The sequence below is a fragment of the Phoenix dactylifera genome, chromosome 2 (genome assembly GCF_009389715.1).
Source record: "Phoenix dactylifera cultivar Barhee BC4 chromosome 2, palm_55x_up_171113_PBpolish2nd_filt_p, whole genome shotgun sequence".
NCBI classification, from domain to species: Eukaryota; Viridiplantae; Streptophyta; class Magnoliopsida; order Arecales; family Arecaceae; genus Phoenix; species Phoenix dactylifera.
The window spans coordinates 28,796,246-28,821,067 of record NC_052393.1 but is presented as its reverse complement, the minus strand read 5'-3'; the positions used below and the strand labels follow the sequence as shown (position 1 = coordinate 28,821,067).

At 36.9% G+C, this 24,822-nt stretch overlaps 1 protein-coding gene across 1 annotated transcript; it reads right to left on the bottom strand.

Moving 5' to 3' along the window:
* Positions 1-1,177: 1,177 nt before the first annotated feature.
* On the bottom strand, positions 1,178-20,991 carry LOC103720111 (epidermal growth factor receptor substrate 15-like). Its single transcript, XM_008809671.3, has 13 exons — positions 20,592-20,991; positions 18,764-19,967; positions 18,101-18,319; positions 17,734-17,957; positions 16,285-16,359; positions 14,962-15,033; positions 11,425-11,523; positions 11,221-11,292; positions 11,031-11,145; positions 9,447-9,515; positions 3,520-3,841; positions 2,213-2,324; positions 1,178-2,102 (listed from the first exon to the last, which is right to left on the bottom strand). Exons 1-13 carry the CDS (start codon positions 20,733-20,735, stop codon positions 1,713-1,715), a joined length of 3,117 nt encoding a protein of 1,038 aa, XP_008807893.2. The 5' UTR covers positions 20,736-20,991; the 3' UTR covers positions 1,178-1,712.
* Positions 20,992-24,822: the final 3,831 nt, after the last annotated feature.

Below are 24,822 nucleotides of genomic sequence, written 5' to 3'. Positions count from 1 at the left end.
GGGTGATTCAAAAAATTTTATTCGAATCAAGTATTCTATATTCGGATTATTATCTTAAATGACGGTCATCCCATATTCTAGTTCATTTTACTTCAGGTTTAGTTAATCACTTAATTTGTTGCCTTGTTACACAGATATCCGAATCAGAATCTGGAAAAATCATATGTATTTACATTCATGTCCGTATCTGAAAAAATTTTGAACTGACTATCCAGATCTGATCGAATCAAAAAAAAAAAAAAAAATATCCGAATCGGATACGAAAACGAATACGGTCGAATGTAATCCAACCTGCCTTCAGCCCTAATTACGAAGGGAGCCCTAATCACGAACGGATGCAGGCTTAGATCAAGAACAAGCTTGATTGGATTATGGGCTAGGGCCTAGAAAAAATTTCCAAAACCTGAACCCAGCCTGAAGCCCGAGCAACAAGGACACCCAACCAGACTTACCCCTGCCCTGCCCATTTTTTTCCCTCTATACTAAAATTTTAACCCAACAGAACGCGTCCCAAACCTTTTGCCTCCATTAAAGTCATTGAAACCAACCTAATCTGATAATGCGACCCAATCAAACATAGCTTGCTGAGATTGTGTTGGAACAAATTCAAACTTGAGGCCAGGTCAAATTAGTATTGAGCGTTTTACAGATCAAGTTGGGCTAGGGCAGGATAGCCATCAACCTCCCCACCCCATCCGAGTTGCATCACTTATGTATTCCATAAGAGAAAAAACCAGCCAGCTCACTCATGTATTCCACATAACAGAAGAGGAAGACCCTTGCAGACAAATTAGCATCTCATAACAAAAATATGATAGTCATCTCCCATGAAGGCTAAATCCTCCTGATCACATCAGCTTTGATGGTTGCAAACTAATAATCAACATTGACAAGCCTATATGGGATGTCAATCAAATCTACAGCCAAAATCTGTACATGGTGCTGAAATGGTGAGTTATTGATGTCATGCCACAACTGCAATTACATTACCCCTGCTGTAACATCGCTGATTCCATGCCATATTTCACATTCACTAGATTCAGCAGGTTACTAATCTCTGACTGCCGTCTAGCCAAAAGTCCAAGATACCAAAGAATTACTGTGAACCTACTTGGCCCCTACATTTAGAGTAGCAAAACTTTCAATTCCCAGTAACAAAAGACTGACAAAATATAAATGCAAGACAAACCAAGATAATTACCATATCAATATGTACAAAATCATTCGCACAAATATAAGGGATGTCAATTTCATCACTGTACTGTTTAAAATCGTCAGTGCATTTCCTTACAACCGAGGATGCTAAACACAAGATTTCTGATGCTTCAATCTGTCCCTTGTATGCCGTGAAATTATTTTCAACCAAAAATTACTACCATTCTGCAATGCTCAAGTCACAAATATTAGCCTATACATGATACGAGGTGAACAAGTAGGCTAACTGAAACAAGACTTTGAGGCACAGACAAAGCAAACCTAAAACCTAAAAGACAAAACAACATATAATACCGAAAAACAAAAGAATGCCGATAAAAGAAAATTAAGTCCAAAGCATATAGCCAAGATGTCAAGGGATCTTAGCGCATATGAAATTGAACATCTTGCTCCAAAAATAGTATCCTTGCATCATGGCACAAAGCAGAAACTTCTCCTTGGTGCAATATCTTCCAGCAAGGACCCCAATTATCCAAACCTTACCTACGATAAAGGATTCATGAAGACTTGAAAGGTCCAGTCGAGCCAAAGGGGTCTGCATCATCAAATGATTCGAATTTCTGAATGTGACTAAAATCTCTGCTGCTGCTAATGGAGTCAAACTTTGTAACGCTCCCGCCTGGAGGATAAAATTTGCTGTCATGCATCCTAAAGGAATCAAATTTACTAAAACTGTTGAAGGAGTCATCTCCTCGCCCCTCATTAAACATCGGTGACGAACCAGAGTTGAAAAATGGAGAATTTGGAACAGAATCCTCAAAGAATAAACTTTTCTTCTCCTTCCCAGATACACTAACAGCACTCAAGGGGTCTACTTTAATCGGATTTAGACCAAAGTCTTCAGAGCCAAAGAAAGAGTTCTCTGTGGTCCTCTCATGATCAGTCTCCTACATAAGAAAATAAATATAAGGTGTGTCCAATAATCAGATACAAGCACTTTGCATCACGCAAGAGGAAATATAAAAAGAACTGCTTGTCAAAGAGAGAGCATTTTTACCTTCAAATGTATTGCATTAGAACCCCATACTGAATCAGTATCATCAAAATTCCACGAGGCCTCATCAGCAAACTTATCACCAAATACAGACGATTCAGCACCACCATAATCACTACATGCCAAATATTTACGAGCAAGTAAGATTATAATAATGATCAAGCAACATAAATAGAATTAAATACCAAGAGAACAAATAGCTTAAGATTCAGAAGGCCACAAATTTTTTCAATATATGATTTCATGTACATAAAGCTCTATTTGATTGCTAAGAAAAAGAAAGGAAGGAAAAGTCGATCAATTGAGGAATACAAAACAATGTGAAGATAAAGATAATAGAGATTTTTCTCAAGCCTAGTTGAATTGAAAAAATTGCAGAGAGAAGGAACCATATTGGAAGAGGTCAGCATATGGGGAGTTATCCTGATTCACTATCTTCTAGAGAAAAATTTTTAGACCAGTTAGAGTATGTTGGCCATTTACTTTCTCCTTATTTTCATTTCCCAATTTTCTTCCGTAGCCAAACAATGGAAAAGAAGACTTTTCTCTGGAATTCTACTCTAACATTCTCAGCATTTGAACAGAACCTAAGTGTTTTGCTGCACACCAGCCATTCTTTGTGAAAAATTATTATGAATGTACAGAAGTATGATCATCAGGATAATGCCTGAAAAGTCATAAACTAAAACATAAAAGCCAAAAAGAGGATTAATGCGTAACAAAGCATCAGAAATTGTACAATAATATGCAAACGAAACTTTTACCATAAGCAAATTTTGTGTTGTTTCTTTTGATAAAGAAAATATAGACTTATTCTTCTCTTGATTCTCTCAATAAAGAAAAAAAGTATAACATGTTTTTGAAAAAGAAGGATGCAAACTTCAACCCCTGATTGAATACACATTGTGAGAGAACCACGTGTAGCAATAGAATTGTAGGCTAGGATAGTATGCAAGATTTTAGTAGATTACAGCAAGGTTTATATTTAGGGATAGTTTTAAATAATTTCTTGTAATGCTCAACATTGGTGAATACATTATGACCAACAAAAAATTTAAAATAATAAATAAAATAAGTAAATATATCAGGAAAAAGATGCTATATAAAAAATGACTAAAATTGCAGATCTATGGAAAAAGTAGAAAATTTTCAAGTCATATATTGAAGTGACAGAACAGTAGACATCTCATTATAAGATGCTAATACACATTGCAGCTGGGATTTTTTTCCTTTTAATGTGGTTCAGGGTCACTTTTAAACCATAAACTTTATTAAAGAAGTATCATAAAACAAAAACAAAATACTTGTACCTGTGACTTTCTTTGGTGCGAGGAGAAATATCATGCACATCAAACTGTGCAGAGCGAAATGGGCTTTCAAAAGTACTCCTTCCAGGACTGCCAGGACTTCTTGTTAATCCTTCATCACTTTGATCATAGGCCGATCCACTCTCAGTTATCTGTTCACTAGTACTAAAAGGCTTCTCGTTCTTGCTATTAGCATTAGAAGAAGATGCAACAGGAGAAAACTCATCCATAGAAGCTTTATCACTCCAAACTGTGGGAGACTTGGGATTTGAAGCAGAAACAAAATTTTCTACTTCTACACCGAGATCCTTTACAACCATGAATCCTGAAAGTGTAAATAAGGCAACAGATGACCACGATAAGTTTCATCATATATTCCTGCCAAATTGCACTTGGCTTAAAAGATTCCAATTCACTGTATGCACATATCTCAGGCACATACATGGCAAGCACTAGTAAGCTTGACTATAAATTATTAACATTTTCAAAATAAAAAAAGAAACATCAAGATTTCAAAGAAACAAATGTGAAAAGGACGAGATGGGAGTAGCCAGTAAAACAGAAACTTGCAGGGATGCACTCTTAGACAAAGAAAAAATAATGATACATGTAGAATTAAAAGTTGAAAACAAGAGATCTGAAACCACATTACAAAAAGAACAAACAAAACATGGGCAAAGGTCATGCAAAAGGACTTAAAAGAGGCTTTAATCAAAGGAGAAAATGACTTGGTTGGTTATGGTGATTGCCAAAAGTTTTTACATACCATAAGAAAGAGGGAGGTAAATTCAAGAAGGCCTATATAGGATTAACAGAGAAGCAAGTACTAACTGCATTCTTAGGTAGGTCATATCTCCTTTTTGAAGTCACTAACATGTTAGATTTGCATCACATGCATAGAAATATGTGAAAAGAAACAAATTTCATACAATCCTTCATAATATGGAAAAAAGCATTGGCTAGGGGTGGAAAGTAAGTTTTGCTATCATCAGGCTTAAGGAAAGCCCAACTAAATAACAAAAGGCAAAAGAAAGAGAAGTTTATTCCAAGTTAATTCTGAGTGTCTCAGTTTAAATTTAAAGAACACAAATAAAAGTCTCATCCCAAGCCTGCAAGCAGAAGCAAAGGGTCAGACCCTGCTATGCATAAAGAATCTTGCTTCTATCTGAAAGTCTGCATGTTCAGACTTCTGCAAACAATAGCAGTATCAGCACTCTGTTTAGCATGACTGACAATAAAAGCACTAATGCATTGCTGGTATTTGTCTTTTGTGTGTGCGTGCGCGGAAAGACTACCTAGAAGAATGCTCATCCCAAAGCAACAAATGCATGAGAAGGTAGATAAATGACATTAAAAAGTTTGCATGACACACAGCAGACTAACATTGCACCATCTGAGTATGAGAGGTCAGGTGAGATCAGAATAATGACACATAGAAGTGGATAATTCTAATGTATGCACAGTAGGGTTTGCTTGAAAATGAAACGAGATACGATCTGAGGTCAAGCTACAGAATAGGGTCCAAAAATTCTCTCCAATCTTGGTAATATAAAACGGATATGAAACCAAAGGGAAAAGGGAAAAAGATAATGATTAATAAGACAGTGTTCTACCCATCCCTCACTTGCCCGCTGCATCAACAACATGGCCAGCAAAGCAGTCACCTACCTACCTCCTTGGAATCAAATACCAAGGTGACATAAAGATTCTACAAAACAGGCACCGCAGGGTTGGTTAAGAGTTAGCACTCTACCAGAAAAAGTGAGCAATAAAAATTTTAAAACAAGTGAGGGAACTTCATTAACTTAAAAAAAAAAACATCATTAGCCTACGAAAAGGTAGATTTAAGAGTGCTCCAGGGGCTCTCATTTGTGTTAGAGACATTGTAAATGAAATAAGAAAACTTAAAGAGAAGTCAAATCAACCAAATTGTCATCCATACAAACAAAATGACAAAACCCTAATCAATGGGCGTTCTAACAGTCTTTCGGTAAAACAGTCATATATCTTCTATGCAATATCCGAAGTGTTTGATTCTTTAAGCATTGGTAAGCTCATAAGCTACCAAATGGTTCTGTTCTGCCACCTGAGTTATAGCAGAATATCCTTGGTGATAGCAGAATGTTTGTCCTAATTTAAGGAGGACTACCGTTGGACTCCTAACTTGGACTTTGGAACATTCTCCAAATTTCAATTCTACTACTGTAAGGACTCATGGCAAACTGAAACAGAAAAGAAAACAACTAATAAAACATGTTTAAACTGACTAGGACTCAACTACAAATGAAGTGCCTATCCATCCAGGCCATCTCGGATGAGCATGTGGTCCTCAATCAATGCCAATAACCAAAATCATGGGCTTATTCAACACAATTTTGATGGTGGACCTTGTGTCCTGCTACAAACATATTCAGCCATGATGTGAATGCGGGGATACAGAACCACAACTCACATGACTCAAATGAGAACCAAATAACTAAATTAAACATTAGAAATTAATATATGTCTACTTTGATGAAGAAGTGCCAGAATATTTATCTAGTGAAGTTGACTGTGAAGACTAGCATCTCTCAATGTCACCAAACTTAAGGTTAACATCACAAAATGAAGTCTGTAGCTTAACATAAATTCCACAAAATGTTCAGCCTTATTAAAGATATTTTAATATTTCAACATGATGATATGCATGCATATTCATCTCTATAGCATAAGGTTTCGATATGATACGCATGACTGTGGCCCCTGTAAACACATCACCTCTTTAAGCAAATACATTCACATTGATTCTTTCTCAGGAGAGAGACAGATATTAAAAAATGAGTGTATTTGTTAAATCTTGTTTCCTGGAATAAATAACGATGATGAAAAACCAATTCCAGACATTTCACTGGTTGATGGAATTGCAGCCATCCATTGGATGCACCTTCCACAATGAATCAAAGGAATCACCCATGCAACATTTTTAACATGGAAGAAATAAATCCCAAAACATTGAAGCATTCATGGGAACATGGACAACCATCAAATATTCCTTCCACTTAATCAAATAGCATGCAACAAACATGATGGGTCAGAATCATCCATTATACACCCTTCTCTTGAATCAGTGACATGCATTGCATCCCAAATAATTCACATCAATTTTAAAAAAAATGATACTAAGAAAACGTACATCTTGATATTTCATGGGTTGAAAAGATTGCCCCATCCATTAAATACTCTTTCCACAAGTATCAATCATAAGCACACATGTGTTGGGATCAGAACCATTCATCATCACCTATTTAGCATCCAATGTTGTCAAATTGTCGAGACAATGACTGCCTTAATGGCCTAAATTGAATGAGTAGGCAGCTAAGTGTACCTGAGCTCAAAGTTACACAACAATGTAACACAAATATAGCAATTTGTCAACTCAACTCAACTATGCCTTAATCCCAAACTAACTGGGGTTACGTACATGACAGATATAGTAATTTCTCATCGGACATCTATAACCTAAACAAATAGCATCCGAATGAGGAAAGGGAAAAAATGTATCTGACGGATGGTTGTTATCTCATTGACTAATTAAAAGTGGACAAGTAGATATACACGCTTTTAGCTAATGTACTTGCTTCTCTATTTAAAGCATTATTTGGAGAGCATCAAAATGGTATGTCAACCAAAGTTTTGATACCAAATTGCACACTGGTACCGTGCTAGTACAGTGTCGGTATGCCTAGTACTGGGTTCGGTTTAGCATATCGAGACTCGGTATGCCCGCCGCACTGAGTCTCAATTCATTACCACTACAATTCAGTACATCCGGTATGGGGCGATATGCATCAGTTTGACTCAACTAAATTAGGGTGTAGGCACTAGACTCACGACCACAAAGTTTGGATTCAAAAATGATCCAGCTAGAAGATTCATAATTCAAAAAAGTAGAAGATTCATCAAAAATTTGGAAAGAATTTGGTTAATTGAAAAAACAAATAAAATAAATCACTTAGGGCTTGTTTGGCATCACTTTTTTCTTGTTTTTTATTTTTAACAACAAAATCACAGGAACCAAGATAACAAACATGTTTGGTTCTACTTTTTTTTTTCTATTTTTCAAAATTTATTTTCATTATTTTTTGAAAAAAAATCAAAGGAAGAAATCCTTACTTTCAATATATTCAAAAATCGTTCTCTGCCTCCACCTCCGCCACCATCGCCGCCATCATCGTCTTCGCCACACCACCGCCACCATCATCACCACCTCCAATGCCATTATCGCCAAACCATTGCCGCCTCTACCACATAGCCCAACACCCAATATTCGCAACCTCAATACCAGGTAACGTACCGGTACCTCATCAGTTCGGTATGATACAGGTCGGTACAGTGTAGTACGCACCCCATACCGAAACAACTCTCCAACCATTTTCTCATTTTTTATCTTGATACGTCTCGATACATGTCGGTAAATCTTGGTATAGGTTGGTACATACCTTGGTACGTCTCAGTATAGGGCCTGTACCAACCTGAACTCAGATTTTATATCAGTTTCCATCCAGTATGAAACGGTACATCCGACACCAAGTTGTATGCCCCATCTTGGGCAGTACGACAGTCCATGCTGGCATCCTACCACCACCTCCACTACATCACCACCACTATCATAGTCGCCTTCATCACATTGCCGATGCCCCCATCATCATTGCCTCCACATTGCCATCGTCCCCATCACCAACACCACCAGCACGTCCACTACCTCAGTCACTATCACCATCACCTCTGCCAGCATCGCCATGTTTGCGTTTTTAAAATTGATTGACTATAGCAAACATGTTTGTATTTTAAACATCGAAAAAAATGGAAACAAATTTTCTATTTTTCTATTTGTGGAAATAGAAAAAATAAAAGTGATGCCAAACATCACGTTAATATTACTGATATATTTATATATTTATATATTTATTCATGAGAGCAAAGTATAAGATGAGTAAGAATAATAAAATAGCAAGAATAAGACCACCAACAACATATAGCATTGTTGATTTTTAATTAACGACGGCTCCTTGCATTAATCATGCATAATTCATCAATCTATTGTGAATAACTCAGAGAATCATCCAAATAAGGAAAAGGTCAATAGTAATTCAAGAATTTTACCAATACTAAAGGGAAAAATGTTAACTATGTTCCATCATTCTTGAACTATCTAAAGTTTATTTAAAATCTAAGTTCGCTAGTGCAACTATAACAGGAGTTGCTTTATCATGTAAACATTTTCGAGCTGCACTAATGTATTGAACCATAATCAACATAGCAATATAAAACTAGGAGTCTAGGAGGCCTTTAGGCATCTAGTACCCAACCTAGGGTAGCTGCACTACTTGCATCTAGTACCATATGGTGTCGAGTCGACACCGGTCAAGGGCTAGCATGTTACATAACATGCCATACCGAGTCATACCAAAAAATGTGCTTGCTGAAACAACATACACCAATGAGCACGATTCAAGGGTGCATATCTCTAAACCATGGCCATATCTATCCAATATGGACTAGCTCAGTATGATACTTTAATCCTTACTTGCATGAGATTCATGAAAGTGATAGATGCCTAGGCAATATGCCTACCAAAGCGCCTAAAAAATCTCCCTTGGTGAACTGCCTATATCCCTCTATTTAAATAATTTACATGCATTGCACGAGCCAAATGGCTAATCATATAAAAAATGATTTAAACAATTACATACATATTCAACTTTTCTTCCTAGGAAAACAAGTTCAGATAGTGGATGGAAGCATCACAATTCCAAGTGATTTTTTCGGGCCTCCATAATTGTAGCATCATAGGCAACTTTGAGCAAACTTATAAACTGAAACATCTTTTTTGTAAGAAAAAAGAAAGAAAAGTTCATCCAAATTTGTATACTCAAGGCAAAGCAGTATACCTTCATCTTCAAATTTGTCCCAGTCTTCATCCCAATCAGCTGCCCCCTCTTGTGTGCCAGGTTGCCAACCTTTGACAAGATCCAAAGAAAAGGAGCTATTCATCAAAAAAGAGTGGATAAGCGAATAAGAAAACATTAACGAAAAAATAAAAAGGAGATTAAATTGAGAAGATCATAAAAATGCCAAAAATAATATGATTAGATAAGACAGACTGTACTGCATATTAAGCTCAAAATTTGCTGCCAAGAAGTGCAAACGACAAGCTATAATAATGGGACTAATTTCAGTTAAAATTTTTGTCGACCATTAATTGATACAAATGTAATCATGTAAAAGCACCTCGTCCAAATATTACATTATTGAGATTTTTTTTTTAACAGAAATCCCTCGTGATCTATTATATCTCCAATAACTTAAAATTGCTCATGGATTTTTGTTAAACAAGACTTATTCCAACAACAAAACAAGTCAAACCCTTTTTTTTCTTCTCCCATTGTGTTGTTCTTGTGATTCAACAAGCATGGAACGTAACAAGGAACCAAGATGTAACTAAAATGGAGGGAATAGCCTGTTAAGAGAATACATATTGCAAACTTCTGGTGGCATTGTCTTATTGGCCATTATCAACTATTGCCTTTGCAAGAATCAACGGTGCTAAATTCTTTTTGATAATTTTGATACAAAAGATGATTAACTGGTTGGAAGAAAACAATGTAAAGCAATAAAGTGATAACTCCAAATATAAACCAAGATCAGGAAATGCTTCAGGAAACTATCTAATCCAAGGTTCAAAATACCAATGCGTACCGCACCATACTGAGCATACTATACCGTACCAATACCAAACCAAGGCTTGGTATAGAGCAGGGGGGCATACCAAGTCTTGATACACCAAACTGATCCCCGTACTCGGACATACCAACGATATATCAACATAGTACCGGTGCAGAATCCCGTATCAAGATTGTGAACCTTCTAATCCACAGAGTTCAACACATGGTATGATTGTGTTGCATGCGTGTGGCATAAATTTGAATTTGGATTCTGACCCCCATATCACAGATTCAGCATGTTATAGGAGGTTTGCATTTTCTATGTATATGTTATAATCCAGCTATTTTTATCAAGATGTCTTTTATTTAGATACCTCTCCTAATCTACAATATGTCTAACAATTTCCCAGTTTCTCATAAAACTTTTTGAAGCAAAAATACGGTAGACAGTCCAATATATATCTATTTTTCTTTTGACGTTGCTGCTATGGTTGAACAAGAGTGGAATTCAACGAGAAACCATTTAAATAATTGCAAGTGAAACAAGCATCCTGCTAAAAGAATATATATTGAAACTTGTGCTAACATATAATCAACCTTGCTAATTTTGTGACAACTTGGACAGAAGCAGATGATTAACTTGAAGGTTATAAACAACATAAAGCATCCAACTGACAACTCTTAGAAACAAATCAAAAATTATTAATGCTTCCGAAACTTTAAACTCATGATACAACAACTGGACAAAATCAAATCAAGATTTAATTCGCACTAAGAACAAATTATGTGTCAGCAGGAAATCAGAAGTACCAAAGGGAAGCTCAATTGATGTAGCTGGCTTAACATGCAATCCATGTTGCTTGCAACGTTCATTCAAAGCTTTCTCTAGCTCCTCAAGATCACATTGTATTCGATCAGCACGAACCTGCAGACAAAGTACTGAAACTGAGTGAAAATTATCAAACAAGGAAAAATTAAATCTAGTAAAAGTAAAGTTTACCTGAAGCAGACCATCAGCACTTCCACCTTGTTCCATTTTAACTAATGCATTATATAGTTCCAGTTTTCTCTCCTACAGGTGAATCAGGTAAGTTCAGTCTATCAGATATTAGGAAATTAGCTGGAGCAGTTCCATAAAAGAAGCTCAAAGATATGAAAAGGATAACTTTTGTACAACCTTTTTAAGTTACTATGCTGTAATTACCTGAATATCACGAAATGTAGCCTCCTCCACTGCCAGTTTTGAAGCTAATTCTCCAACTTGCTTGTACTTTTCTTCATATTTTTTTGCCAGTGACTCAACCTGACACCAAACACTGTTCAGCACATTTCCCAAGGAAAATCCCGAGGAAAAGGACAACCATTATACACATTTCAAACATAGTTTGATGACTGGATGCACAAAACTGATAATAAGCCAGATATCATAAAAATGATGACAAGAACCACGGCCATCAAAGAAAATGAAGTTTATATTGAAGTATATGGTAAGCACGATGTTAAAAACTTCTAACTTCATTAACACTACCCTCAATGGTAACATAATATGCAAGACCATCTAATGCAGCATCAACCTTCATTAAAAGATGCAAACCCAGAACATCAGGACAAGTTCTAAAATGGGGAAACTAGTGCTGAAAGCACTGATCCGTTCACTTTTAGAAGATGCATAAATGTCAGGAAAACTATATGATTAGCTCATTTTACATGATTCAGGGTTGAATGTTAGCCAATTTAACATACCAGACGCAATTTTTAGTCTTATCAGTGAAGCAGCTTTTTGAAATACTGCTAACATAGAAGAAAAAGCAATAAAGCTCGATGACTTCATTCCACAACTCTTAATTTAGCTGCACTTCTCCAAGAACAAGTAAAAGAAAGCAGGTCTCACATATATTCCTTGGGATTATAAACCAGGTAGACCCTCATCAGGAAGCAAATAAGATGGATCCATCCCGGTTCAGTTATCAGTGGAGCCATTAATCATTCACCCTGGCAGACAATCTGCAAACTTGTAAGTCATCAAGGTCAGCAACCTCCTATAAGTTCAATTTGCCCATGACATGAATAGAGGATCCCATTAAATTCAATATATGAAAGTGACCGTTATAGTCTCGAAAAAATAGGAGTTACAGCAAGTTCTAGAATATCAAAATCTGGTATTTCAAATTTAATTGAAATGATGTCCCATTAAACCGAAGATTGCCAAACCCTGCCAAACTAGTCAGTTCAAAGTGTACTGAACAAGACTAGTCGGTTACCACCACAGTTTAGCTTACATATTTGAGACGGGGCTTAGGGTTTGTTCAAGGTCATTTGATTTGTGGGTTCGTTCAAGGTCGTTCGATTCGAGGGTTCCTTCGTCTCTTAGTCTCTCCCGTTCGCTCGTTCTTGTCTCACCTTTGCTAACTGACACGACTGACGATAATCCTAAGTAAGCCTCTCTCCCACCCCCATCCCTCCCTCTCTCCCACCCCCATCCCTCCCTCTCTCTTCCCCCCCTTCGGCGAGACCCCAATTTCCTTGCCGAACCCCGCCGCTCAATCAATGGCCAAGCCAAGCCTCCCCACCACCCGAATCCCATGTCTCACCCCTCTCACTCCCTCTCTTCCTCTTCTTCTCTCTCGCCCTCCCCCTCTCCCATCAACCCCCCTTCGCCTCCGCTGGCGGCAGCAATGCCATGGTGGCTCCACCTCTCTCCCTCTCTCTCTCTCTCTCTCTCTCTCTCTCTCTATGTCCCTCCTTCCTCTCCCTCCCTTCCTCTCTCTCTTCCTCCCTCTCCTTCTCCCTCTCCATGTTTCGGTACATTCCGGCATGGCATGGTATGGAGTATGGACCCATATCATACCAGTAGCCGATTAGTACAAGTCACACTACTGGTTCGGCAAACCTTAATTAAACTCTTCCCGATCTAAGATTCCATCCATAGTTGCAACATATGGAGGCTATGTCGGTTGCACATCTAGACCAACCAATTCTTTGGCTAGAACTGCTGCAATGTTTACAAATAATCTCCTTAATGATTCTGTTTTCACCTAAACTGGCCTAGGAGTGGTTAAAAACTCAAAATCTCATATCCCTACTACCCATGAAAACACAAGGGAAGGCTCTAGTTTATGGCTCATGAGAGGACATCAGCAAAGACGATATAAACAAAAAGGAGGGAAGGTGCATCTTAGGTGGAAACTAACTAGTTGATGCATTTTCATTAACAAGTACCAAGGATGAAACATTTTGATTCAACCAAGAATCTGAAGAATCCACTCACTGCAAAAACATCCTTCCTCAAGACTACCTCCAAAAACCCAAATGCACCCTAGTATAAACTTTCACCTTAACCTTGATGATAGTTAATTTTCCAGCCATAATTGGCCTTGACAAGACAAGGAATGAGTAGCTTCCTGTGCTAACATCACTTCGAACTTGCAACCAAGAACAAAAGCTCTGAACTCAAACAGTGTGATCTTAAGTAGCAATAGACAAAAATGACAGGCAAGGATGTTAGCAACCATATTATACATACAAATACAAAGATTGATGAACCTAAAATGATCTGGCTTTGCAGATGCATAACCTATTAATGCAAGTGAGGGGCATTCTAGTTGCCACATGCCCAAATCATATGTAAAACTAAAGCCAAAGAGGATTCAAATGTCTGTAAAGGGATCTCATACAAGTAAAACATAATGGATGACCGTTAAAGCTCCAAAGGATTGCACGCCTACACTTAAAGTTATGTTTGAAAAAGCATGAAATCCATCACTTTGTGATTTGTGCCAAGATCAAATGGTGGAATAAAACATACTCTGAAGTCTGGACAATCACCAAACCTCAAGTACCATTTTATGGGTGGCACCTGACTTCCAGGTAACCAACAAACTCAAGTTTTGCAAAAGGCATCCTCATGCACATCAATCCAAAAGGAAGCTTTACCAACACCAAAACCAAAAAAAAAAAATCATCATATGAGACCGCTTACAATATGTTCAGCATCGAGCCAGTTTTCTAACAATATCTTGAATCACCCTAAAAGAAAGTCGGATGAAGAAGATATGGCTGATTCATTGAAGACCTCTAATGACTTTTTCATTATCAATACCATGACAAAGATTCATGGCACTAAATCTTATTCTCATCTTATATACCTTCCATGCTTCTAACAATATAATATTTCTTCTGTCCAAATGGTGGCCGAGGCACTCTAGATCTTTTTTTTAGCAGCTTAAATGAAGAAAAAATGCAGAGTGACTTACTCGAAGCAAGCTGTTGTTTTAAAATCAAACTGTGTAAATTAAAATATGACCACCTCAAGCATGGAGAACATTGGGATAGCAGTCAAAATGTTTATAAACTTCATTGCGTAAATGAGAACGATTTGGGCGCTTCAACATAAGTTGTACAAAGCATTAAGATGCATCAAAATCACTCAGCACAGAACAAGAGAAAAAATTAGAATTCCAAAGCAAGGATTACTAGAAGCTAACCATTGATGAAGAAACATTATAAAACAAAGAAACAAAAAGGAAAGAAGGAAACACCTTCAAACAAATATATGAACAGCTTTAACAAGACTAGTGACAGCATCTCCATGCTCTGAGATTTCTCTTGACACAAGTTTCAAATATAAGTAGAAAACAGTAAGATTGCAAAACAATCCACATACAAAATAACAGCAACATAAGTAGCATAGATCCACAAATGCAGAATCTTTATTTTTTTTGTTTTTTTAATAGTATAGTACCTCACGCCTATCAGCAGATGCCCTTTCAGTGATCTCATTCAGTCTGTTGTCACACCTGCTTTTGTAAAGAACCTTAATCACACAAAGAAGAATTGCATTATTAGAAAGTAGAAACACAACTATCAAACAAAAAGGGTGCAGAGCAAGAAGGCAACTAAATGTGTTATATTAAATTATCCACATAACAGTGTTAGAATTTTATTCACTTAACAATATTTATCAAATTAATATTTAGCATTTCATGGTTATACCTACCTTTTTCTAATCAAAGCATTTCAAATTCAAAATTTACTATGCTCTAAACATTAGAATTTTTTAAACAATAGCTGACAATTTCGTTGAGGATACACATTTTTTGGCATCCAGTATTGTCGCGCATAAAGCATGGTCCACCACCAAGGTGATGATAGCCAGTGCTTAGGCTCAATCAAGCCTGGCTTGATTACACCCTACAAAGAAGATCCCATTGCCTTAAATTCATTTAAAAAAAAGACTCACTTTCAGATATATATACACCAACATATGTTAATTCCTCCACATCATAATCTATTTTAGAGAGTCACTTCATGATCAGTACCTCTCAGTAAAATGTATAACCTGCCAAATGATAATATAACCTCCAACTCCAACCTTAAGAATGTGTTTCTTTTGAAAGATCCTTCTAAATGTACAATTCATCCTCTGACAACCTTGATATAACACAAGGATCACTTTAGCAGAAGTTTTCAAATTAGATCCACATTTAGAACTCACCCTCTAGACATGTAATGGTTATACCATTGTTAATCTTCTTAGATGCTGATCTAATTTCCATAGAACTGATTGTCTATGTGAGATATTTCAAAACTCATTCCAGAAAAAATGCATCAGATTTAATATTTTCGATTTGCATGTCTCCAGATTCAGTAAATATATTAGATAGCAGAAATTTCGTTGAAAAACCTTGTGCATTAAAGGTTGCTTCTGCCCCCTATTAAGTAATTTTATTTTATTTGTAAAATTTGAATCATCTCAAATGACACAGAAGGCAAACATGTTTCATTGCCTTTCTGAGAGTTGACGAAAAAAGGAAATTATATATGTAGATGAAGTATATATGTACTTCCAACTACTCAGATTCAACAAGTTTACTTCTATAATAAGCAAAAAAGTGAAAGGAAACAGAGATATTAGCTAGTATTAACACATAGCCATCAAAATCAGGCTGTTTAAAAAGTTCAAGAGATGAAATGAGAAATCGAGTATGAGTTAGTTGTTTGGACTCATTCATGCAGAACAGTTCCATTGTTTGAAAATTATATAAGGAATAAGCAGGGGACTCACGAGTTCTTGCATCTTGGTGCGGTAAAATTCAATCTTTTCTTTAGAATCTAGGATCTGCTTGTCCAATTCTTGAACCTTTCATACAAGAAAAGAATTAGTACATCCTATCTTGCAAGAACAATATGCCCATAACTACATGATGATAGAAACTAAAAGAAGTAAAAGGTACAAAAGAAGAACCAGCAACAGAATATGTTCCCATGCAGATTATTTCATAAACAAAATAAGAATTCACTCAGTTTATCAAAACATGCGAAGCACCGAAGAGAGACAACATATCATCAAGATTAAAATACAATATCTAAATTCTTAAAATCTTTAAGAGATGGATACTTCAAAAGAAAAGGAAATAATGGAGAACGTAAAAAATTGGTGCATCTTGACAGTTTCAGGAATGATCATATTAGCACACATCCAGCAACCCTCCAGACATCCATATACAACAATAATGCAATTTCTTGTGTGAATGCATTAGCATGCTTGTGCATGTTTTATACATATCAAGCAATCATTTGTCAACTGGCATAAGGTCATTTGTGCAAAGCACTTAGAAGAGCAAAGGGAAATCTAGAAAATCTGTCTTTAAACCTACAAACTTATTACCCAAAAAAAAACAAACATTTAAGCCAAAAAAAAAATGCAGACTTTCTCCGACGAAGATATAGCGAGGGGAAGAAAAAGAGGAATCCAACAAAGTTGTGACATGCATATGAATTCATGAATGAAATATTTTCGCTCCCTCCATGATATTTCAAAGCAATAAACCCATGAAGAAGTTTTCGCTTTTATATTTTCTGATTATCGAATTTCAAGGTAGATCTATAAAAAAGATCACTCAGATAGCGCAATTTTTGGTTTTGGCAAAAAAAAAAAAAAAACCAGAAAACAAAATGATAGCGATGAATCATGTAATCTGCTTAAGTATAAGCTTGTGAGAAGGCATGGACGATGCAGAAACAAGAAGGAAATAAAATTGAAGTTTCTAATATTTTTTATAATTCCTGAGGATGGTAAGTGCACACGCGACCTTTAACAGAATAATTAGGTCTTTGCTGTCATTAGTTGACTACATCAACTACCTGACCATTATTCTAGCTCCACATCTCAAGGATCATTATTAAGAAAAAAAATGTTAAAATAAAGATTAGCGATCTTATACAATTTTTGGGGCAGTTAATAAACAAGTTGACCGTTACCCGTACTAGTGGCTAATAAACATCTAGGTATTGGCTACCATAACATATTAAGTGCCCAATGTCCACTAGCCTTGTTATCCTAGTATTGGATGCCATGTAAACAAACCATACAAACATGAACATTTACAGGTAAAATTGTGGGCTATAGAGGTACAGAAATGAAGCTAAAATTGTAAATATCAAGAATTATTGATAGCATCCATCCAACTTAAAATTAATAACTGAAACAAAAAAAAAAAGATGACAAAAATACTTTTTTCCCAGCATCTGTTGCCTCCTGGTAACTTGAGTTCACTGTTTTCTGCTCGTCCTTGCTGAGTCGGTTTACCAGGTGATTATCCAATCCAGGTACTCTTGACTTTTGTTGAACTGACTGTGCTGCACCATCAGGCTGCAGAGGGACAGTTTGCATTGGCGGCCTCATTCCAGTGGCTGGCATTACGGGACGAGATCCAAGGATCCCTTGCTGAGGTAAGCCTAGTCCATAAACAAACAACAACAAATGGGTGAAGATTAGTGGTATAATAACAACTGCAAGAAAAAGTTAAAATAGAGGAAGTTCTAAATCACTGCAGTCCTAACTTCAAATTACTTCTACAAAAACAAAGATAGGTAAATACCAGGATTTGGTTGCCAAGCTGGACCACCATATGAAGATGAAGGCTGACTTGTGGCATGTAACAATGCCTCATCATACCTAAGGGAATTTGGAAGCACAGCTGGAAGGGGACGCCCTTCTCGGTACCGCTCCATCAGAAAGAGAGCAATACAGAATTCTCTCAGAGAAAGCATGCTATCATTATCTTGGTCTGATAAGTCCCACACCTGTCTTAGGACCTCTGAAAACTCAGGAGAACAAACTGCATTAGCAGTTTATCATAAAAAGATAGCAACAAGATAGCAGTGCCGATATATTAGCTCTCCAAGTTCATCATGACCCTTTTGAAAGTTAAGTAAATTACCCTTTTAATTAGCTTACATGCACAACAAGAAAAAAAAAAAAAAAAGAAAAACATGCGGCCCAAGATAGTACCAGAAGCATAAAGAGACAAAATCATTTGAGCATATATATATATATACCTGGGTATATAATTTTGAGACTTTGTGCTTACAGAATTCGGCATTAAGAGCAAGAGCTAAAATTCTAATTTCATATCTAGATGATAATGTCAAACAGATTCCAGTTTATCTTTAAGGTGCTGATAACATTTTGAAGTAAATCGTACTCACTCCTTGGAATGATTATACTTTAACACAGCAAAAAGTAATGGAACAATGCCTACCTCTAGGAAGTCTCCAACTTAGGAACAGGTTACGTGCCTGTTCACCTGTGATCTTTCCATCTCTGTCCTTGTCTACCTCTACAAATACAGCAGAGTACTTCTGAATATCAGATTGAGTGATTCTTGGCCATTGAGGCTGCGATTGGTTGGAAGTTGAACTGAGAGATCCAGCCGAAACTGTAGCCAATGCTAAAGAGCTCTGCATTTTATCTGGCTGATCTTGCTTAACTATTGACTGAGTCTGTTGAAGCTGACTACTACCAGAAGGAAGTTCCATGGTATGCTGTAAAGGATCAGGATGACCTGGCCTAATTAAATTTTGAGAACCAGCAGGTGACATGATCCTGGAGGAGTTGGGCAAAATGCTTGCAGAAAAAGTTGGTGCAGAAACATCTGGCTTTGCTTGAGAAGTAGCAGAAAATGCATCCCCTCCAAAAGCTGAGTCAGATATCAAACCATTTCCAGATACAGCCAATGCTTTTTTATCATTATTAGCAGCAGTTCCATGTGACTGGAAGACTGGATCCAGAGGTTTCAGCTGCACTGAGGATGCTGGTGCAGATTGTGTTTGCAGTTTAGGAGGCGCTCCAGGGGTTGTACCAGATAATGTCAAGCCAAATCCATTTGGGAACTGTGAAGGGCTAATGCCCCTAACAGCTTGAGAAGTTGCCCCAACTGCAGTTCCACCTGTCGTACCGCCAAGCCAATCTATTGACATGTTTGGTGCAACTGAGCTTGGCAAACGAGGACCAGCAACATTGCTACCCGCAGAAAGTCCTTGACTGACTCCATGCAGCTGAAGTGAAGGCGCAGCAGGTGTTGCTTGAGGTGGCCTAATGATATTGGCATTTGACGAGGAGAAAAACTGTTGATTCATGCCTGCATTTGGAGCTACCTGTGGCCCCCTGAAGCCTAGATTTTGAGGTGCAGCAGGTGCCATAGCACTCATTTGGGTGGATGATGGCAGCATAGTATTTACTTGCGGTGGAGGGGTAGGGACTGAAGCCATTTGAGCTGCAGGAGTTGACATAGGATTTATCTGCGGTGCTGGAATCATAGCTGCAGCCGGACCATATAATGCAGATTTTATGATATCAGGTGTTAGTTCACGCCCACTTTGTGCCACGGTTACAAGTTTCAATGCATTATAGAATTCTTGGCGCCCGAGGAAGCCAGTTCGGTTCTGATCAGCATACGTCCATATCTACATATGACCAGAATGCGATAATAACAGATACAGAGAGCAAAACACAATATGAAACTTTAACCAGTAAAATACTCCAGTAGTGATCAGTACGAATATGTGACACACATAGGCACTTTGAATAAATATCGGGCCTGACAAACTTCTAAGCATTGATATAAAATTGAAACACATCTAGATACACCTTTAAGGAAAACTGAACCCATTAAAAAATTCCACAAAACTGTAACAGTAAGTTAAGAAAAAGAAACTAAGCGAAGTTAGACAAGATCAAGAGGGAGAAAAAGCAATGGAAAACAGAAGAGATGTGAACCTTCAAGTTTTAGCTTTCTTGTCCCCCCACCCCCCCACCCCTCTATAATGAAATAAAGCCTAACAGACTCCGAAGGCCAGATCATAAGAACTGAATCGAATTCCAATGAAAAGATATTAAACAAATGAAAAAACAAATCAATCAATCCACGCTGATCCCCAGCCAATTTAAACATCCATTCATCTACAGACCCTAAAAGACCAACAGAATTCAAGCAAAATCTTGAAAAATAGCTATACATACCCAATCACCAACCAAACAATCAAGATTCGAGAGGAAAAAAAGAAATCAAAAGGAAAGAAACGAGATACCTGAGCTAGGATGTGTTTGGGCAAATTGGACCCTTGGAAGAAAGCAACCGCCTCAGCCCCGCTAATCCTCCCATCGCGATCCAAATCCGCTCTCCTAAAGTACGCATCGAAGACGTCCATGTTGGGAGGCCGCACTCCCGCCATTTTCCCAAGAAATCCTCAGCTCACGGCGCGAGATCGGCCCGGAGTCGACTCCGGCGGCGGGGAGCGACGGAAAACTGGCCGGATCCGGAGCGACTACCCAGCCGACGGCCGGAAGAGATCGAGAAGAGAGGGTTTAGAGGATCTCCACGGGGATCAAGAGATTCGAAGGAGCGATGCGTCGCGTGGGGTGTTGTATTCCTCGCTCGATAGAGGACGACAGGATGGTGAGAGGGAGAGGAACGCTAACTTTTTTTTGGTTGTTATGTTAATTACCGTGGTTACTTGGTTTAATAGGGGAAGGTGATGTAATAATGAGTTGGGCACAGGCACGGGATCTGTGGTCCGTCCGATCAATGGCGATGGGTGATGAGGATGGTGCCACCGCAGCGCTTTGGAAGGTAGGAGAAGGTCCATGCTTTTTTTTCCAGGTTGGTTCATGACGTCACCGCAAAGTACAGCAACCTCTCACGGTAATAGCTAATTTTATAGTTGTGTGGATAAAATGGGCCTTAGAGATAGGCATATATTTGTATATATTTATGGATACAATGGGGCTCAGAAATAGGCTTATTTTTTGATGTTAGCAAGGCAAATGCTTTGGGGCAGATAGAGTACAAGAAAAGATTTCAGGCATGTTACACTAAAATTGACTAGGTTTGGCACTGAGGTTGGTACATGCTTGTATTTCTTATACAAATTTATACTTATAGAAAGTGACAGTAGTTTTACACTGGCTATTAACCCACCGCAGCACTCCCCCTTTATTAGGATTTGGGACTGGCTATATTCCTTTGATCTGGTTTTATGCACATATAAGAAGAAAAAAAAATAAAAATAAAAAAGTATGTAGGATAAAAGAGTAAGGGAGGACTTAATATAGGTAAATTTTTTAGAATATATGTCTATAAATAGAACAAAATGCAGAAAAATAATTCATATAGTTAACCTTAATTAGTTTGGGATTGTGGCTCGGTTGAGTTGAGTTGAATAATGGACTTATTTTTGCAACATTAGAGGAGCATTTGGAAAAGTTTTGGCTTCATCAAATTTGCTTTTAGCTAAAAACTATCTCACATCTTGAAAAATTTTACACAAATTAATAAAAAATAACTTTATAAATAAAACATAAATATGTTATCTTGTTTTGCTCTTTTTTGTGTAGATTCTCTTGATCATCATCGGTGTATCTACATTCTGCAAAAAATATACCTTCAAAAAAAATACCATGTTGTGAATCCATAGACACAACTCTTTGGCCATTCTTTTATTTACTTACAACCTTATTCATCTACTCTCTCTCAATGCATGAACAATTTTACATTATTTTAATCTAACATTTGCTCCTATTGTTTTCCTCTCGTAAGATAAGATTTACTTAAGTACACATGAAAAAATGAGGATAACATTATATTACAAGAAACATTAAGGAGCATTGTCTCTAAGATTGAAATTGGATCTTAACCCACAAAGAGGTTAGAGTTGGATCGATCATGGATCGTAAGATTTTCTAGTATTTATCTTTAAATAATGAAAAAAAATACGGATTATGAGAATTGCCGGTGAAATAGCTATCACATTTAATTTAACTTTAGGATAGTTCTGCGTCATTTAAACGATTGCCAAAAGCCAAAGTTGGGGGTTCAAATCCCACTAGGACTATAAGTTATAACACCTCTATGAAGTAGAAGTATAGAACTTATATCTCTATAAAAGTAATTACTCAAGATTGTCAATTCCTTGTATTTGTAAATTTACATCACATAATACTTAAGCTATTAAACACATATCTAAAGGACAAAACACAAAAAACTATATCATTGTATAACTTAAACATGGAGTCACATAGTCAAATATTTAAACAAGTTTAATGTCACATGACATAGTCATAACTCACAAAATGTAACCACCATGTATGTGTATATCCTAAATTCTAATTAGAAATAAATAGAAATGTGATGCTTGGCACATGTCGAGGGACATCCCACATGCCCAGGATTGTCCTCACGAGCATGCAAAGCAACAACTAGGCAAACACCAAAATAGTCCAATTCTAACAACTAGGGAATAGTGCAAGCAAAGTAAAGTTTCATAATTTTCTAACTTCAAATAATTTGAACCGACCACATGCCAATCCCAAAAATAACCACAAGCTAAACAATACTTAAAGACCATCGAAACAATCCTTATATTTAACCAACACAAAATTTTACAAATGAACCAAGGTTATACAAGTTCTACAAAACCACTATCAAGAGGTTTTGAAAAATAAAACTATGGTAGTGGCTGATAGATACCAACACAATCCAACTCACAATGTAATTGGAATACTAAAATTCAAATCACTCTTATCAAGAAATCATAGTAAAACATAGATTACTTGCATACTAAGATTGATACCTATAGAGATGATATAAGAGATAAGAAGATGAAAGAAGATGAATGAGGACTTCTCTAGGTTCCATGCAAAGCACTCACACTTGGCATACCCTCCAAGAATTACCTTGCAGTCTCGTACTTATCATTTTCTTCCTTCTCTCAGTCTGTGGGCAACTAGGGATCTCTTTCTTGAGATCTCTATATGACATGTAATTCATGGACCTAAAATTCTGCACCTCCCCTCCTATTTATATTAAGAAATGTTAGCCTTGTGAAAATCCTCAGGCCATGTAGCACCATCCTAGGAAGCCTTAAGCATATAACGACCACCAAGAAATCCCTAGGTGTGTGGTTAGCTACTTAAGGTTTCTAGTTATAGTTGGTTGCTAAAGGCTAATCCGAGGAGCAAGTTATACTAGAAAATCCTAATCAGGATTTGATAGTGGTTGACAAGACCAACCCAGTTGGGTCTTGCCAACTCACAAGGACCAATTTCTATACCAAGGATTCGATCTATCTGCTTAACCTAATCGATCTTGAGTTTGATGAGTGATGACCACTCGAGAGAGATTTAGAGAAAGGCTAAGAATGATGGACAAATATGGAACTCCGAGATCAATTTGGATTTCAATATACTATATTCTATCTTCCTCAATAAGTGTGCCATAGTCACGATGAAGCAAGATGGACTAGCCTTCCCATGCATAAAGATGTATTATTACACAAATTATTGGTTGATAGATTGGAAAGGAAAATCTTTCTTCATGCATTGCAATTATTTTTAAAATCTAGTCCCTTCATGTCCCTTTATCCTCGATTTTCTTGTCAAGAAAATACTAGCATTATCAAACCCATAACTAGTCAATTTCATAGCCTATCAAAATCCTAGATCATATGATAGACACCATCAAAAATTGATGCACATGTAAAATTAATTTTGAATAAAATATTCTATTATATTCAACTATTTATATAATGCAACCACAATTCGATCAGAACATCATCTAGATTCAGAATTTTCATGCCTAACGCGTCTCTGTTCTAATATGGATAAAATACCATAGGTGAATTCCTTGTTGGATAATTTTTACACCCATTCATGATAAGGGATAATAAACTAGTGTGCTCCCTATCAAAGATAGATCTAGAGTAACATTATCAATACATGGGTTTGGTCCCAAATTTAGTGAAAATCAAAATCATAGTACATAGTTGTGTCCTAAAGTTAGGGAACCATTTGCTATGATATTGATTTTCAACCCTAGTAATGGTTTCTAAGAGATGGTTTTCATATCGTTGACTATTTAGTATGGAGCATATCCACTACGATGGTACAAAGCCAACTAATTTGGTGACTACTAGAAAATAGCACTCTAATCTTTTATTCGACTTTGCATATAACAATAGTTGTATCAGTACAGTGCCCAAACTCACTCATAGTTTTAAACAATTTTCAAGGTCTAAAATGATCCAATTCTTCCTATGGAATACATAATCATCCACTTGATCATTCTGCCCAACGATGACACTCATGAACTCTTTTTTATCTCAAAGACTTATGTGACACAACCCTATAACTATTTGACCATATGTAGGAAAGATATCTATAAAATATTTCCAAAATGATGTGTTCAATATACCAAATATCTTTTAGGATGTACCCTACTTCCAATAGCAAGGTTGAATCCAACTAGGTCTACAAGCCTCGCTC